This window comes from Chrysemys picta, chromosome 25, assembly GCF_011386835.1.
Source record: "Chrysemys picta bellii isolate R12L10 chromosome 25, ASM1138683v2, whole genome shotgun sequence".
Taxonomy (NCBI): Eukaryota; Metazoa; Chordata; order Testudines; family Emydidae; genus Chrysemys; species Chrysemys picta.
In genome coordinates this window covers 16,689,074-16,707,472 of record NC_088815.1, presented here as the reverse complement: position 1 = coordinate 16,707,472, position 18,399 = coordinate 16,689,074, and the positions used below count along the sequence as shown (strand labels likewise).

At 46.4% G+C, this 18,399-nt stretch overlaps 1 protein-coding gene across 1 annotated transcript; it reads left to right on the top strand.

Moving 5' to 3' along the window:
• Window positions 1–4,611: 4,611 nt before the first annotated feature.
• LOC101951353 (tetraspanin-33-like) lies at window positions 4,612–15,664 on the top strand. Its single transcript, XM_024108212.3, has 8 exons — window positions 4,612–5,130; window positions 5,478–5,535; window positions 6,436–6,560; window positions 9,843–9,917; window positions 10,447–10,542; window positions 11,267–11,407; window positions 12,399–12,560; window positions 13,624–15,664. Exons 1-8 carry the CDS (start codon window positions 5,074–5,076, stop codon window positions 13,717–13,719), a joined length of 810 nt encoding a protein of 269 aa, XP_023963980.2. The 5' UTR covers window positions 4,612–5,073; the 3' UTR covers window positions 13,720–15,664.
• The last annotated feature ends 2,735 nt before the right edge of the window (window positions 15,665–18,399 follow it).

Sequence of the window (18,399 nt, the reverse complement as noted above, 5' to 3'; positions counted from 1 at the left end):
TTAAAAAATACATGGTTTTAACAATTGTCCTCTCCCATCATATCCACAGAAAATGCTGAACCCATCAGTAAAATGTGCTCAGAGTGTGGTGCTGGCTGGGACTCGCAGGCAGAAGTTTCAGTTGCTTTGTAAAGTTCTAAAATGTCTCCGTGTCCCATGCTGTGCTAGCAGTGCTGAACATTCCCAACTCCAAGCCATGCAGCAGTGCTGGAGCAGGAGTGGGCCTCTCAGGGCAAACAGCTTCATAGCACAGATGTCACTGCCGCCAAAGATGTTCTGATCCGATAACTTTGTTGATACTAACTCTAGTGAGAAGTATCTAAATGTAATAGATTTAATCTGCAAAGAGGCCCTGGTCTTGTGTAATCATCCTGCCTGCTGGAGACGGCAGAGACTTTCTGGCAAGTCATAGTCGCCCCTCTGAATATTTCCTGCTGATAGACAAGTTTCCATTTTCTCTTAAATCAAAAAGGCAGAATAACGGGTCTTTGGTTTTTGCCCTTATAGATTGTTCCCATAGATAAGAGATGTAAAAGCTGCAAAAAGACCTTATTTTGTGTGAAAGAAAAACCTAAGATTATTTCTGTAAGAAGTGGACATGGCTCTTTACAATACAAAGAGGGGAAGCCAAACAAAATACAGAATTCCCGCCCCAAAGACCTTGCAGGGGAAAAGGCAAAAGCCAATACATTGGAGAAGAACCCCAGATTGGCCAATGCTCCCACCCTCTTGATTTCTTTTACTACTGCTGACATGTATATTCTTTCAAACTCTGCCCAGATAGTAGTAACCCCAATGTGAACTCAACATGAATGAAACATCCCAGAAAGTAGAGTTGGAAGCTAGATTATCCAGTCCATTTCCCTGGCAATAATGGATTTTTCCGTCTTGTACACTTCCCAGTGTTTTGTTCACTGTAGACTGAAGTCCCACGCCAAGAGGATCCTGCCACTTCCTTTTGCTGACTATTTAACGGTTGCATGGTGCTTTGAAGATGCAAACCACTAGAGGTATTGAGTATCATTTCAGAGTGTGGCGAGAACTCAGCTCAAAACTAGAGCTTCCTATGCCTACCGTACCACCCTCTGATGCACCTGGTTCTGGCAGCTGTCAGAGTCAGGATACTGGACGAGAGCACTGACTAGCCTGACCAAGTATAGTATTTCCTATGTTCCTTGCTACAGTAAGGTTTTTCCTTCCCTCAGCAGCCTGTTCTGATCTTATACTAAAGCAGTAAGAAATTAGGAAATCTTGAAAAAAGATGTTTCCAAGATTCCCACAAAGTGTGTTTGTTTTAATACAAACTTCTCTCATCTTTATGGGAAATACAGAGCAATAACCAAGCAACTGAGGCAATTTGTCCTTAGCAGGCAAAGCTGAGACTGTTGATCTGCACACAGAGAGAGTTCAAACTTGCCTCTCTGAGATGCTACTGCCTTGCTCACCATAAGACTGATTTTGTCCCAGGTGTCTGTGGATACAATGAGCTGTAGAGCAGTAGGAATATACCACCATCCACCTGACTAGGATGGTGACGGTGATTGTGAAACGCTCAGGGAGATTAGAGAGGCTACAAAAACAGAAAACCCATTAATAATGGGTTATTTCCCCATATTGACTGGTAACTGTCACCCCAGGGTGGCATGCAGAGACAACATTTCTAGACACCATTAATGACTGCTTCTTGAAGCAGCTAGTCCTGGAACCCACAAAGAGAGAGGACATTCCTGATTTAGTCCAAAGTGGAGCAAATGATCTGGTCCCAGAGGTGAATGTAGATGAACCACACAGCAATAGTGACCATAATATAATTAAATTTTACATTCGGCGGGGGAGGGGGGGATACCAAAGAAACCCATCGCAGTAGCATTTAATTTCAAAAAGTGGAACTACACAAAAATGAGGCAGCTAGTTAAAGGGAAATTAACAGGAACAGTTAAAGGAGTGATATGCCTGCAAGCTCCATGGAAACTATTTAAAAACACCATAACAGAGGCCCAAAGTATATGTATACCTGTCACGTGTCCACTCACCACTTGCAGTGCCTTCTGCTGGCCGTCCTGGGAATTAGCTCTGCCAGGCACGCGCTCCTCCTCCAGTGGCATCTTCCCTCGTATTGTCTCTCTCTACAGCCCCACTCACTCCCAGACCTGCCATCTCCTCTTCAGGGCATGGCCCTCCAGTCAGGTCACTAAGGTCCTCCCTTTCCAGGGAATTCACAGTCTTTCCAGACCTGCTGGCTGGCATCTCCAATGCTCTTGCCACGCCCCAGTGGCCGGTAGGAGAACCCAGGCCTGTCTTCTACACTGGGTTCCAGCCCTGGGACCATATAACAAGCAACTACAGTCCATGTATAGTCCTACTCCTTGCTGCTGTTACCCTGGGCTTCTTCCTACTTATTTAGCTTCCCCCCATCCAGGTTTGCCAGCCTCCAACTCCCTCCATTCAGAGAGTGGCTACAGTCTACTTTCCTGCAGCCTTTCCCAGTGGCAGCCCCGTGTGCAGCCAGCAACATACAGGCTTTATACAGGCCCTGCCTGCTCCTGCACAGTGAGCCTGTTCCTCTAACGAGGGCATTCAATCTACTAGGTTAATTGGGCCATCGGGCCTCCATTAACCCCTTACACTCCTGTGTGGCGTGTACACCCCATCACAATACCTCAAGTTAAAAAAATAAAAAAAAGGACCAAAAAACTACCCTGGCTAAACAGAGGAGATTTGAGACAAAAAGACATCCTTTAAAAATAGGAAGTCAAATCCTACAGAGGAAAACAAAAAGGAGCATAAACTCTGGCAACTCAAATGTAAAAGTATAATTGGGCAGGACAAAAAAGAATATGAAGAGCAACTAGCAAAATACACAAAAACTAACAGCAAAAATATTTTTAAGTACATCAGAAGCAGGAAGCCTGCCAAACGATCAGTGGAATCAGTGGATGATCAAGGTGCTAAAGGAGCACTCAAGGAAGACAAAGCTGTTATGGAGAAGCTAAATGAATTTTCTGTATCAGTCTTCACTGCAGAGGATGTGAAGGAGATTCCCACACCTGAGCCATTCTTTTTAGGTGCCAAATCTGAAGAACTGTCCCAGATTCAGAGGGGTAGCCGTGTTAGTCTGGATCTGTAAAAAGCGACTAAGAGTCCTGTGGCACCTTATAGACTAAGAGATGTATTGAAGCATAAGCTTTCGTGGGTGAATATCCACTTTGTCAGACGCATTATAGGGGGGTCATGCGTCTGACGAAGTGGGTATTCACCTATGAAAGCTTATGCTCCAATACATCTCTCAAGTCTATAAGGTGCCACAGGACTCTTTGTCGCTTGTCCCAGATTGAGGTGTCAGTAGATGATGTTGTGGAACAAATTGGTAAATTAAACAGTAATAAGTCACCAGGACCAGATTGTATTCACCCAAGAGTTCTGAAGGAACTCAAATATGAAATTGCAGAACTACTAACTGTGGTATGTAACCTATTGCTTAAATCAGCCTCTGGACCAGATGATTGGAGGGAAGCTAATGTACTGCCTATTTTTAAAAAAGGCTACAGAGGCAACCCTGGCAATTAATGTCCACAAAAAACGCATCACAGATCGTGAAATCTAGTCTCCCTCATGAAATCTGGTCTTTTGTGTACTTTTACCCTATACTATAGAGATTTCATGGGGAAAACCAGCATTTCTCAAACAGAAGGTCCTGACCCAAAAGGCGGTGCGGAGGGTTGCAAGGTTATTATAGGGGGGTCATGGTATTGCCACCTTTACATCTGTTCTGCCTTCAGAGCTATGTGGCTCGAGAGCAGCAGCTGCTGGCCAGGTGCCCAGCTCTGAAGGTAGCACCCTGCCAGGAGCAGCGCAGAAGTAAGGGTGACAATGCTGAGACCCCCCTACAATAATCTTACAACCCTCCCCCCAACACCCTTTTCGGTCAGAACTCCTACAACTGCAACACGATGAAATTTCAGATTTAAATATATGAAATTTATGAATTTTAAAAGTCAATTTTCAAAATGGACTGTGAATTTGGTAGTGCCCTACCTATCTCCTTTCGAAACCTCTGAGCAGACTCTGCTCGTTCGACCTCACAGCCTCTCTCTCACATACACTCAACCTGGTTCAGACTCCTACAAAACAGCCCAATTTGGGGTTCTTAAGGAGGACAAATAAGATCTCAGGCCCCAGCATTCATTTCCCTGCAGGGTGCAATGCAATGGTGCCACCTGGTGCATGGCCTCCAAGTCACAGGGAGCAACTGCACAGCTTGGAGTGGAGAGACATCTGCTCTGTCAGCCTCGGACAGAGCTCGTCTCCCTGGAACCTTTGGGATGCCCAATACATGGCTCAGTGAGAGGAAGCCCACTCTGCCACTGCATGCACTGCTCAATTCTGATGAAATTTTGTCTGTCTCCAATGCTGAGCTTGTGGCACCTTTTACTGTGTTTACTTTGAAGGCTGATTAAAAAAACAACATTAATTGTAGGAGTCTCTCTCTTTTTCACATGTGGGGGTGAAGGGTGAGTTCTTGCAGGGTTCCCATTCCAAGTGCCTCTCTCCTCATTCCAGTTGCCAAGCACTCTTCCTTCTCAGGGAGCCATACCCAAGGAATAAGGGGCTGGGACTCCAGTTCCTGGGAAACTACCTCTCTGATGCACAGAATCTAGTCTAAACCTGTTTCTTCCTGTCTCCTCTGACATTTCACTGGCAGCTTGGGCAGAATCTCTCTTCAAATGGCTTATCTTCCTCCTGCTCTCAATAACCTGAATGGAAGAATGCTGCCCCACCTCACTGCTGGGCTTCTCCTTGCGTTGGCCTCCTCTTTCAGTGTGTCTGAGGTCTTCATTTCAGGAATTTATTTTGCCTAGTCAGCCTGTCCTACTGCAGCTGCCAGGGAGCTGGAAACAGGCAAGTGACTTACACTAGGAAACACGTGGCAAACCTGACTGTACATGTCAGTCTTCTCCCTTTGTGCCTGTAACACTCCCTAGAGCACATGATCCAGGCACCAAAAATCAGCAGAGAAACGGACTCCACAGCTGGGAAAGTGGTGCACTGGTATCAGAGACTCCGACACGAACCATGAGAACAAACCAGCTCATCAAATACACTTTGTTTGTCTCCTGTTACCTCTTCTGGGTGAGTCTGAGCAGAGCTGGGGCTGCCACGCCCAGGGTGGGGCTGCCACTGGCTGGGCAGCAAGATCACTGCTTGCAGGGAAACCCACTTTCAAAGTCGTCCCAGTGAAGAGTCAGTCTGGCCAGTTGTGATACTAGGGCCCTGTGGTGAGGATGGCAGGGTGCAGGTCCCTTGTAAATTGCTAATCTGCCCTCTGGTATCCCTTCATCGGGGCTCCCCTTGGACAGGCTGTTAGTCCTGCTTCTCTTCTCTGGCTGGGCAAATGTCTCCTGCTCCCAGAATTAGATGCTGTTGGGGATTTTTCCTCTTGCAAAATGATGAGTTTGTCTCTGATTCTTCCTCCCTAGGTGGCCAGTGGGCTCATGGTTGCAGTTGGCATTTATGCCAAACTCTCTAAAGAAGCAAGTAAGTACCATTTCCTGTCCCTCCATAAATTACCAAGCTGGAGTTTAGATAAAGCTAACGAAGTGACTGCAGGGTAATTGTGCAGTCATTGCTCTCTTCCCAGTAGAGCGTGGAGATGAGCTTTGTGGCCCATCTCTGACGGGCAGTTTTCAAATCACCCTCCGCCATCGTTCCTGTATGTCACTCCCACATGGTGGTGCAGGGTGTTGCCAAATCTTTTTGATGGATCTACAAGGGTAAGAAGGATTATTAATAACCATGTACATTTGTCATCCCCAAAGACTGCTGAGTGTTCAGCAATATTCAATAAACAAATTACAAATGGATCAAATAAGGTGGTGCAGCCTAATGAATGCCTGAGAACTCTGGAAAGTAAACTCATGAGGGAGCTCAGCTCCTTCCACCAATGTCATGAACCTGAGGCTTCGTTGCTTCACAGTTTCAACGCTGGGGAATAAACCTCCAAGCACAAATTCCCCCTCCCTTCAATGTGCCATTTGTATTTGCTGAGCACTAGCTATGTGCTTGGTGCTGTACAGACCATAGAGACAAACATGGACTCTGCCCGGAAGGGTTTACAGTCCAAGGTGACAAATGTGTTCATCAATTAAACATGTGGACCCAGGCCACCATGTAGTGCAGAATTTTATTTGGTGAGTGTTTTGTAATCCCGTAGCTCTGTGATGAGAAGGTGCGGCTAAAACTGACGAGTGCAGGGAGGAAATGTGTTTCAAAGGGAGGGTTGGGGCTTGCCCTGGAAGGCTGGTATGTGGAACTTGTCCAGCTCAGTGTTCTTCTGTGAGCTCTGTATCCATTCTTGATACTCCGAGGGGAAGAGGAAGGAGCAGGATTTGGCTTGCGCAAATTTCTTACTTTGCCTTGTTTTTCAATTTCTGCCAGGTGCTGTGGATTCGCTGCTTGCTGATCCCTCGCTGATCCTGCTTACGGTGGGGATCCTGATGTTTGGCATCACCTTTGTGGGGTGTACAGGAGCCTTGCGTGACCTGCCTGTGCTGCTGAAAATTGTAAGGAGAGGCTAGTGGGATGATTTCTTCTATCTGATAGGGATCCCTATGTCTTGGGCTGCCCTTACTAGGCAACTTCCTGCCTAAAGAGAGTGCCTCAAAGAGTGGAGTGTGAACCTGCTCCACCTGCATTAGAAGATCAATTTTTGTCAGTCCCTTAAGTGGGTGCTGAAGGGGGGCACTGGAAGTACTAGCATGTTACTGAGCTAGTGGGAAAATAGCTCACCAACTGCATGAACAGCAAGGAAAAAGAAAAAAAACAGTGAATTCCTGACCACACTGCCATCATGACTCATAACTTCTGGTCCCCACCTGTCTCTTTGGCTGCACATCCAAGCAAAAAGATCTGGTGGCTTGTGCCAGTCCTGTCACCTTTTAATGTGGCCTGTTTTTCACATTTGCACCAATGTTTTGCCATTTACACTATTTGTCCCAAGTCGAAGGGTTGTTTATAATATTTGCCTATCAGAATCCACAGTTATTGCCTTCATAGGAATTTTGCAGAGAGTTTGCAAATGTAACATTCCTCCAGGTGTTGGTATGAGGTTATCTAGGGGATAATTTCATTGCGGAGTGTCTGGAGGCACAGGCATGCTACAGCAGTGCAATGCAAGAAAGTGTGTGTGATATGTTTGGAGACTGCATGTTTCTTGTAGCTAATAGAACCCAATGTGGCTGGAAGAGGTTTAGGGTGTGTTCTTTTCATTTGCAAATAACAAAAATTCCCCCTTGACAGGATTTAACATTTCTCAGTAATACAAAAGGAAAGGTTCCTTCTCAGGTGTCAGCTAATGTTTATCACTATAGCTGGGTAAATACTGGCCCCCACCAAACAGTGTCTTGGAATATTGGCTTCAATTTTAAAATATACTTGCTCTGGGGTCCTTGTGTGCTTCTGAGCTGATCTTCTGAGCCCTCAAGTCATGCTCAGCAACATTTGGGTGAACAAATTTCAAAATGGCCTGTGTGAAGATCTGTGTAGGAAGAGCACTCCGTAAGAGTTATATTTATGCAACTGGAGAACAGAAACAACCCCATCTGCCTTATGTGACCACACTCAGACTGAATTTTGAATGCTGGGAATCAAATGCGCAGACTCAACATGATAAATTCACAGAGTAAAAAAAAAAATTTCACAACTTGTCAAATAAACCTGAGGAAATTGCTGACTGCAGCAAAGCAGCAAAAACTCACCAAAGAAATTGTTTGCTAACATAATAAAGCAGAGAAGAATTCATTTCCCTGCGCTGGTTCCTCTCCCCAAAGGGAGACTTAACCATGCTAATGAAAAGATGGCATTTAAACTAGACAGGACAAAACACTGGAGAATAGACTGTAGGGAACGACAACCAGCCCCAGTGATGGGCTAACCACACTTGGCACATACCTAACCTAGCACTTTGCAACTTCAAAGCACAGCCAGGAGGTGAGTGTTATTAGCTGACCTCATAGGTCTTTTACATCCCTAATAATTAAGATTCCATGACAGGGGCACTCTTAAAGACAAGTGGTAGCCATGTTAGTCTGTATCAGCAAAAACAACAAGGAGTCCTTGTGGCACCTTAGAGACTAAGGCCTGGTCTACACTGGGGGGGAGAGATCGATCTAAGTTACGTAACTTCAGCTATGTGAATAATGTAGCTGAAGTCGACGTACTTAGATCGACTTACCGTGGTGTCTTCACCGCGGTGAGTCAATTGCTGCTGCTCCCCCGATGACTCCGCCTGCGCCTCTCGCGGCGGTGGAGTACAGGAGTCGATGGGAGAGCGTTTGGAGATCGATTTATCATGTCTAGACTAGACGCAATAAATCGACCCCTGCTGGATCGATCGCTGCCCTCCGGTGGGTAGTGTAGCCATAACCTAAGTCTCCTTCCAAGCAGCTAACATGGATTTATGGCTCATTATAACAATCTATAATGCACTAACTTCTTGTCCTATGATAACAGAGGTGTGAACTGCCCACTTCACCTTGAATGACCTCTTATAACATGTAATTCCTTATGCTAAACAACCTGTTCCACCTTGTATTTAGCTGTGACACTCTGAGTACATTTCCCAGTCATGAAGAAGAGCTCTGTGTAAGCTCGAAAACTTGTCTCTTTCACCAGTAGAAGTTGGTCCAATAAAAGATCTTACCTCACCCCCCTTGTTGGGACCAGCACAGCTACAGCATTACAAAAAGCAGCTAATAGGGCAGTCACAATGGCAGCAAGGTCAGAGTATGTCTCCCAGCCTAGGCTGACAGATTGGGGCGAGCAGCGCTTGCACTGGAGGCTGAGCCCCAGCCCAAACTGCAATGTCAAAGTGCTGTTAAAACACTAGTGCAAGCCCCATTAGCCCTAATCTGGGCTGGGAGGCTTGCTCCAAAATGCTGACCTGACTGTGGAGTCAGTGCCTGTTCCATTAGCACAGGTAATCTCAGCTCCATCACCAGTGCTATAGCAGAGGTAGTGGGGCATTTTTGTCTGAAACATTCTAATCATTTTCTTCTAGCCTCACCTGCAAATAAAGCATGGAGGATTGTGGGAAAACCAGCCAGGGGGAATTCTGTTCTAGCCCATGGTGTATTCCTCAGCTGGGACTTATAGGCAGGGGATTTGACTCTCTCCAGTACATTCGGGTAGTGATATTTACCAGCAGTACTACCATTTAGCTATGATGGGGAGCCCTATCTTGTAATAACACTGGTATCCAGGTGGTTGCCTGGAAGTTCTCACATTCAGCCCTCCTGCTGCAAGGAGGGCTGGGACCTGGAAAAATGGTAGTGTAGTGCAGGCAGGAGACAGCCTTTTATGCATAATCAGGCCTGGTCTCTCCAAGGGGCTGGTAATTTAAACAGTTCCCCTGCTCAGCCAGGTCTTAGGCTTGTCCCCTGTGTTCTCTGCAGTGTTTCAGCTGCTGTGTCCTCTTGTAGAATCTGGAACTAGATTTTCCAAGCCTTCCTGCACAGGGCGTATCTCTGGAGTTTCCAGGGATTGTCTTGTGTGTAACAGGTCTTAAGCAGGCCCCAGTGCCTTGGGGCCCCCCAAGATACAATATTACTGAAGGGGAAATGCTGGTTCATTGCACCTGACAGCTGATTTCCTCTGGACTGTTGGAGGTGGAGGATGATCTCATTGGAGCTCTGGGTACGAGTATTAACACACATACACAGCAGGGTGAATGTACATGACACATCATAGACACAGCCCCAGCCCCACAGGGCTCTTGCATCGATGCTGGTGGGGGGAACTGGTTGCTCTACAGGTTGTTCTGATGATCTCACCCCTTCATTTTTCAGTTTGCCTGGATTTTACTGATCATTCTCATTCTCCAGATCGTGGCTGCTGTCCTGGGATTTCTCTTCTCTGGCATGGTAACTGCAAAGCCAACTCCAAAGCTGGCTGACACTTTGCTGAATTAGACAGTTGCATTTGGCAACATAATTGCATGAGCACAGATCTAGAAGTCAGTAACACCCTATGTAGCCTTGGGCAAGTCTCTGCCCCTCCCTGCCTCAGTTTCTCCTCTGGAAGATGGGAACATTAATACTTCCTCTACCTACCTGACTGTGCAGTTGTCAAGATTAATCAGGTAACATCTGAATGCACAGTGTAGTGTGCTATATATATGCAGAGTATTTATACTCTGGCTGCCAACAGGGATGCAGGTCAACCTTCTCCATCTGCACTTTTTGGGAGGCGAATGGGGAAAAAGGCAGTCACTTGGGTTTAACTTGCATTTGTCCCTGTGACATGCTCAGATTAGGGGTGCCTCGGAGAGGCCAGATGCCAGAGACAAGACTTGGGCCCAAAGTGCAGGAAATGGAAGACAAGGGGAGCTTCTGAAAGTCAATGAATCTGCCTGGTAGATGCTGACAACTGCACTGTCTGTGTGTGTTGCAGGTGTTGGAGAAAGCAGCATTTCTGATGGGAAAAGCTATCTCCGGTTATAGGGATGACCTAGATTTACAGAACCTTATTGATTATATACAGAAAAAGGTAATTTAAAAACACCTCTCAGATTTGTATCATGCTTTGCTGTTCAATTATTTCAGTGAAGGCAAATGGCCAAACATACTCTGTCTCAGATCCTCAGTCAGTGCTGGGATCTCAGTGCCAGCATTAGACCCTCACATACACAGGGAGCCTAACGCCAGGTCCCTGATAGCCAGCTTCCCATTGTCTTGCCAGGCCCTGTGCTCAAGTCAGTGTTTTCTCCACTCCTCAAACCACAGAAAGAAGAATGGTCTCCATTTATTTTTTTCTGTCCACGGCAGCAGCTGTGACTTTCACCAGGGCAGTTGGAAACAGAGTGAAATTCACCATTGGCCAATTTAGGGAAACCCCATTTTTGCTCCCTGTTTGCACAACAAGACACAGTTGCTTCTCCCTCCCAAATTGGATTCCTAAAGTCCCCTGAAAGTCTGTGAATACCCATGAGAGAGATAAGAGAAAGATGGTTGAGTCAACCATGTCTCCTGTTCAAGCCGCTGCTCAGACACTGGTAATCTGAGGAGGCTGTGGGGGGGTTTAACTAGATTCCAAAGATTACAGTTCTCCCTTTCTGGATTGTAGGGGGTCTTCTGGGCAGTTTATTCCTACCCGTGGGTAACTTATCTCACAGCTATTCTCAGAACTCCTGTCTGTACAGTCCCATGCACACTTGGGCCCTGTGTAAACAAGCAGCTACCCCAGGGTCCTCCTTTCTGTTTCACTCTCTCAGTTTGAGTGCTGTGGGGTGCATTCCTACAAGGACTGGTCCCAGAATATTTACTTTGAGTGCCAAGACTCCAACCCAAGCCTGGAACGCTGTGCTGTGCCTTTCTCCTGCTGCATCCAAAAAGATCAAGATGCAGCCATTACTGTAAGTCAAATCTGGCCACATTTTTGTGGTTAAAATTTTTTTCTTTAGGTTTTTATTTTTAAAAAATCTCCACTGCAGCACGTGGTTGGGAGCTGAGGACACACATTAAAATAAAGCCAAAGAGATCAAGTAGGAACGTATCAGAGGTACTTTGCATTATATAACATTTCATGTCAGGATCTCAATGCAGTTTGCAAGGTCAGGTCATTATCATTATCGCCACTGGGTTAGGGAAACTGAGGCACAGAAAGGCGATGTGACTTTACTTAGAATATACAGTGAGTCTGTGGAAGACTCAGAACAGAACCCACATCTCCCAATTCCAAATCCCTCGTACTAACCATTTAACATGCTGTTTGTCTGTAACATAGGTGGCTAGACCACCAAGAACAAAGCAGTGTTCTGTTCTGGTTGTTTGATTGGGCCCATCACTATGTATCAGAATCACAGGACTGGAAGAGACCTCGAGAGGTCATCTAGTCCAGTCCCCTGCACTCATGGCAGGACTAAGTATTAACTAGCCCAGGGGTGGCTCCGGAGCCATATGCAGCTCTTCAGAAGCTAATATGCAGCTCCTTGTATAGGCACCGACTCCGGAGCTGGAGCTACAGGCGCCAACTTTCCAATGTGCCAGGGGATGCTCACTGCTCAACCCCTGGCTCTGCCACAGGCCCTGCCCCCACTGATTGGGAGGAAGGGGGAGATGCTGATCGGTGGGGCTGCCGGTGGGCGGGAGGGGTATGACGTGGGGGAGCTGCTGACGTATTACTGTAGCTCTTTGGCAATGTACATTGGTAAATTCTGGCTCCATCTCAGGCTCAGGTTGGCCACCCCTGAGCTAGACCATCCCTGCTAGATATTTGTATCAGGACACCTGTCCCCCCCCCCCCCTCTCCTCTCAGGGTCAGGCATGCAGTGACTACTTCAGGGGGGAAAGAGCAGATCCTGTTCCTCACTCACTAAACTCTTACTGGCTCTTCTCTCCCTGCAGAGTGTTCTCAACACCATGTGTGGCTATGGGACCCAGAACCTGAGATCATGGAAAGCAGAAAGTCTGATATACATTGAGGGCTGCTTGGAAAAGATTGTTGGCTGGGGGCAGAGAAACCTGCTGCTTGTTGCAGGGATAGCAATAGGACTCTTTTTCTTGGAGGTAACTGAGGCTGTAACAGCGTTAAGACTACGTCTGTATTAGAAAAGTGCATCAGTTTAACTAAATCCATTAAAAACTAATCAAGTTAAACCAGTGCAAACTCTCAAGAGCAATGCACTTAAACTGATTTAAGCTAAATTAACATAAGCAAAGGTTAAGTTGGTAACTTACTAATTGCAAGCTATCAAGCGTGTTGATGCAAACTACCTCCATGTATAGAAATGCATCTATATTAGGAGTTTGCATTGATTTAATTAAATTTATTTTAAAATAAATGTGGTTAAACCAGTGCATTTTTCTAGTATAAACAAAGCCAAGAATCTGCTTGGCTAGCTCTATGAATGATAACCACTCCCCTCCATACAAAGTTTTCAAACTTGGGTGGCAAACATTAACAGAAGAGTCTGCAGAAGAGAAGAATGAGGGGGGATTTGATAGCTGCTTTCAACTACCTGAAAGGGGGTTCCAAAGAGGCTGGATCTAGACTGTTCTCAGTGGTACCAGATGACAGAACAAGGAGTAATGGTCTCAAGTTGCAGTGGGGGAGGTTTAGGTTGGCTATTAGGAAAAACTTTTTCACTGGGAGGGTGGTGAAGCACTGGAATGCGTTACCTAGGGAGGTGGTGGAATCTCCTTCCTTGGAGGTTTTTAAGGCCCGGCTTGACAAAGCCCTGGCTGGGATGATTTAGTTGGTGTTGGTCCTGCTTTGAGCAGGGAGTTGGACTAGATGACCTCCTGAGGTCCCTTCCAACCCTGATATTCTATGATTCTAACACCTAAATCCATAGTTAGATACACAGTACTAATAATATAGTGACATACGAACAATAATGCTTAGGCACCTAAACAAGTAGCCTGAGTTTCACAGGTGCTGAACTCCTGCAGCAACCATGGAAGTCAGTGGGGGACACAGTCCTTGGCATCAGAACCTTGGGTTTTGTCTAGAGGGTAAATTACAGGATTTTGTGGTCCCTTCCCTGCATTTCCCCTGCTCTCAGCCCTCAGGGATGTTGCTTTCAGGTATCAGTGAATCCAGCCCTAGTGACTTCCTTTTCCCTTCCAGATTCTCGTGTTTTCCATGGCCGTGATGCTCATTTACCAGATTGACTTTATCATACAGAAACGGAAAAGCACAAGGAGGAGAGGCCCCGAAAAATAAGTCTGTTGCTCCCATCAAGAGCCCAGCATGGTCTCTATTGCCGCTGGTGCGGGCTGTGTAGAAGGAACAGACTGAGATCTCAGTCGAAACACTGTGAATACCCCAGAGGGTGCCAGGGCCCATGCCCCAGGTGAATGAACAGACACTGGAAAGCATTTTCTGTGCATATGAGGCAGAGGCAACTGCTGCTTGGAAAGGACCCTTGCTGCCTGATGGGATCATCTGATGGGTCTCTCACTCTCTCCTCCCGCACTGTTTTATTACCATGGACATTTGCACAATACCAAATCTTTCTTTTTTGAGATTCCTGATGTTTATTCTCCATCTGTGGTCAGAGTCCTCTGGTTGCTTTAGCGATCACTTTGGAGGACAGGATTACAATTGAAAAGAAACTTGACAAATTGGAGAATTGGTCAGAAATCAACAAGGTGAAATTCAGTAAAGACAAGTGCAAAGTACTACACTTAGGAAGAAAAAAGTCAAATGCATAATTACAAAATGGGGAATAACTGGTTAGGTGTTAGTGCTGCTGAAAAGGATCTGGGAGTTATAGCAAATCACATGAGCCAACAATGTGATGCAGTTGCAAAAAATGCTAATATCATTTCGGGATATTGTAACAGAGTTCCCAGAGGGCCAGGTGGATAGCCCACCCAGTTTCCAGCCTTGCCTCCCTGCAGGAAGGCCTTTCAGTCCAGTTCCTAACCCTTAGCTTTATCTCAGGGTTTTCAATGTCCTTGCCCTCTCCTTACTAGAGGGGGAGTGGGGTGGAAATGAGCCTTACACTCCTCCTGCAGCAAAGGCAGTTGGTAGGGGAGCCCGGTCCTTCCCACTCTACCAGGCTCTTACCCAGGGTCCTATGAGTGCCAACAGTGTCCAGCACCCTGGAATGCCCTCCACTTTGCCCCTGGGCCATTTCCTACCATCCATCCCCACATGCCTTCAAGTCCTATATAAGATAATAAAAGAAAATAAAAAGACAACTAAACCTTTAGCCCAAACTAGGCTCAGCAGGTAGGCTGCTTTGGCACCCTTGTTCAGGAGCCCACAGGGTAGGTCTGTCTTCCTCCCCAGCCTCCCTCTTCTGAGCTAAGTTGTTCTCTTTATGTTTTAAAGTGCCTCTCCAGTTGGAGCATGCTCTGCAGGTCTGGAGTGGTGGCGCTTCCTTTAACCCCTTCAGGCCCAGTGTGAGCTTTGTACACTCCATCACAGGTACATTAACAGGAGTGTTGTTTGTAAGACACAGGAGGTAATTGTCCCATTCTATTCAGCACTGGTGGGGCCTCAGCTGGAGTACCGTGTCCAATTCTGGGTGCCACACTTTAGGAAAGATGTGAATAAATTGGAGAAAGTCCAGAGGAGAGCAACAAAAATGATAAAAGGTTTAGTAAATCTGATTATGAGGAAAAGTTAAAAAAAATGGATATGTTTAGTCTTGAGAAAGATGGAGGAGGGGGATCTGATGACAGTCTTCTAATGTGTTAAAGGCTGTTATAAAGAGGATGGTGATCAACTGTTCTCCATGTCCACTGAAGGTAGGACAAGAAGAAATGGGCTTAATTGCAGCTAGGGAGATATTACGGGAAACTTTCTAACTATAAAGATAGTTAAGCTCTGGAGCAGGCTTCCAAGGGAAGTTGTGGAATCCCTGTCATTGGAGGTTTTTAAGAATAGGTTGGACAAACGCCCATCAGGGATGGGCTAGCTTTACTTGGTCCTCCCTCAGTTCAAGGAGCTGGACTAGAAGACCTATCAAGGTCCTTTTCAGGCCTACATTTCTATGATTGTGATAGCACACTCAGGAGGCTTTGATCACAGTGGGGCGATTAGCAATTGCTGCAGGGAAATTGTGAATCTGTTTACAAGTACCAATCCCTTGTAATAACTAATGGGGAATGTGCCAAAGGGACAGAATTGTTTCATAATAAAGATTTCCCCCATTTTCCATGAGGTGCCAGTTCTTTGGAGTTTTAAAGCCACAAAGTCCCTGCCATTGGAGGCTACTGGCTAGTGCAGTCCCTGGGGGATTTGTATCACAGGCTCTGTGTTCAGCTATATTTGCATGTACTGTAACTATACAAGTATCAGAAGGGTAGCCGTGTTAGTCTGGATCTGTAAAAAGCAATGAAGAGTCCTGTGGCATCTTATAGACTAACAGACGTATTGGAGCATAAGCTTTCGTGGGTGAATACCCACTTCGTCAGGCGCATGCCAGTGCCCTGTCCGGATGCGCCTGATGAAGTGGGTATACACCCACGAAAGCTTATGCTCCAATACGTCTGTTAGTCTATAAGGTGCCACAGGACTCTTTGTCGCTTGTAACTATATGTTATTGCCAGGAATGGTTTCTTGAAGAGCTGAACCTTCAGGATTGTATTTTTTGTTTTGTCATGGTGCTAAAGGGTCCAATCATGTTAAGAGCATCCAGCTCCCATTCCCTGAGCACTCCTCACCTTTTATGATTACAAACCCAAACTTTTTTTGGTGGGAGGGCGATGGAACCAAACACCTTTTGCATCCGAAAACTACCAGTTTCCTTCAGCAGCAATTACAACTTTCCAGGCCCAAGAAAATTTGGGAGCCTCTACTGGGTGATGCTGCCATAGACAGAGAACTTCTAGCTGGCAGTTATTGGAAATATGACACATTTGCTTGGAGTGAAGGAGTCTGTTTGCTGCTAACTCCAGCTGGTGAGAGTTTATCGGCAGGGCGTTTTCCTCCTCACTGTACCCCATGGACTGTTGAAATGTGCAATTGGGAGTGACCCTGTGCAAGGCCAGTTCTCTCACAGTCTGACAAGTATGTGAACAAGCAGATTGCATTCTGTACAGTATAATCCAAACTGTAAGAGTCATCTTGTGCCACTGGAGTCCAGCTGTCATATCACTTTCCAAAATAAAATCATTATTTTTTTATCCTGGTCATTGTCGACATTGCATGGTCAGTTAGTTCTTGTATAATAACTTTTTTCTTGTCAGCTTCCCCTGTGTGCTGCGTCTGTCCTCCCTGTAGTTTACTTGGAGTCACATCACAGACTTCAGAGGTCACTGTACAGGTGTAAATATTGACTGGGAATATTTTATTAGGTCACCCTTTTACACATTGACAAAAGACTAGTGCAGACAGGGCTTGGGTGTATTCCCCCGTGTCAAAACCTGCTATGAGCAGGTGGAAAGAATGCCAGTGCCCTGTCCGGATTCCTGCTAATACTGTTGCTAGCTATGGTACCGCTGTCCACTGCTGGAATACGGCTACAAGAATTTCTAGCATAAACAAGGCCACTGAGTGAAAGGGCCTCAAGTGTACATCCCTGACTAAGAGAACTCTAGAGTCTGGCACTTTAGAGCACCCCGGGGATTCGCCCAAGTGACAAACACTGGTTGCTATAGAGATGGATGCCCTCCTGGGATGCAGCCAAGCCCCTGTGTTGCAAGGAGACAGAGTTTCACAGCTATCAGCGCAGACTCAGAGCTCTAGGTTTTCCTAATTTTTCCATTTGAACAGCTGAGGATTTTACTGGTCCTGTTTAAATGTGAAGGAACAAAGCCCCACAATGGTCTGTTCTCTGGGGTGATGTGGGAAGTTTTGAGGGGGCAGTTTCCAAGTGTGCAGAATCGCTCACTAGTGCCACATGCTGGGTCTCATTCCTGACACTTGTTTGAATATATTCTTCTGTAAAGCAGTGTCCTTCAAGGGAGAAGTCAGCGAGTGAAGACACCAGCATGAGTCTCAGCTGCCTCAGTCCGGACACATGCCGGGACCTTCTCCAGGGTAAGATGGTCCCTTTGCCCTTCCAGCCGTCCAGTCTGGTCCGAATCTTCATCAGCTCAGCTTCCTCAGGTAAATAAGCTGCGAAGTGCTGAAGATGCCAAATGATTTTGGCAGTCTGAATGCAGATCTCGTCCCTTACACGAGAAGGGATGAGGGTAGTGGGTTGCACTGTGCAGCAACATGGCCAGGCTGCTTGACTCAGCAAAGAATCATGTCCTCCATGGGAGTTGCAGCTCCACATTAAAAGGTGAAGGTGGCTGCAGTTTGCTGCATTTTATTCAAAGTTAGGTGCGTGCTGTACTTGCCACCACCATCCCCTCTGCACGTAGATGGTGTCTGAGAGAGCAGGAATCTGGCACTAATGGCATTGCCAGTGCAGACAGGGTCAGCATGCAGCACACTTTACTGTGCAAGGGGCCAAGGAGAAGAGATGCTGGCTGGTGCACAAGACTGACTTTCAAGTGGCTTTAGTGAGGCTGGGTGCAATGGGTCCCCTGAATTTTGGTTCTTTACTTCCATTGTAGTGTGGAGAAAAATACATGGAACAGCATGTGCTTGTGTGTGAGAGCATGGGTGGGAATGTGCATGCTTGAGCATGTGAAGAATGGAGTATTCATGAATGTGTGTGTCTGTGAGGGGGAAGGGCTGTGCATGTGCAGGGCATTGTGTGGGGTAATGGGTACGTATGTGGCTGTGAGTGCTCTTATCTTTCTCCTATTTGCTCTTTGGTTTTCTTTGTCACACCCCTGGTAGAGCTCTCTCAGTTGGACCTCATCAGGCTTCTATGTTTGGATCCCAAGATGCTACACCTGTGTGCTCTTAAACTTCCCTTGGTCCAAGTAGGCTGCAGCACTGTGTCTCTATTTGGCTGCTATGGTACATGTCCTGGGCACAGGCTTTCATCTGTTG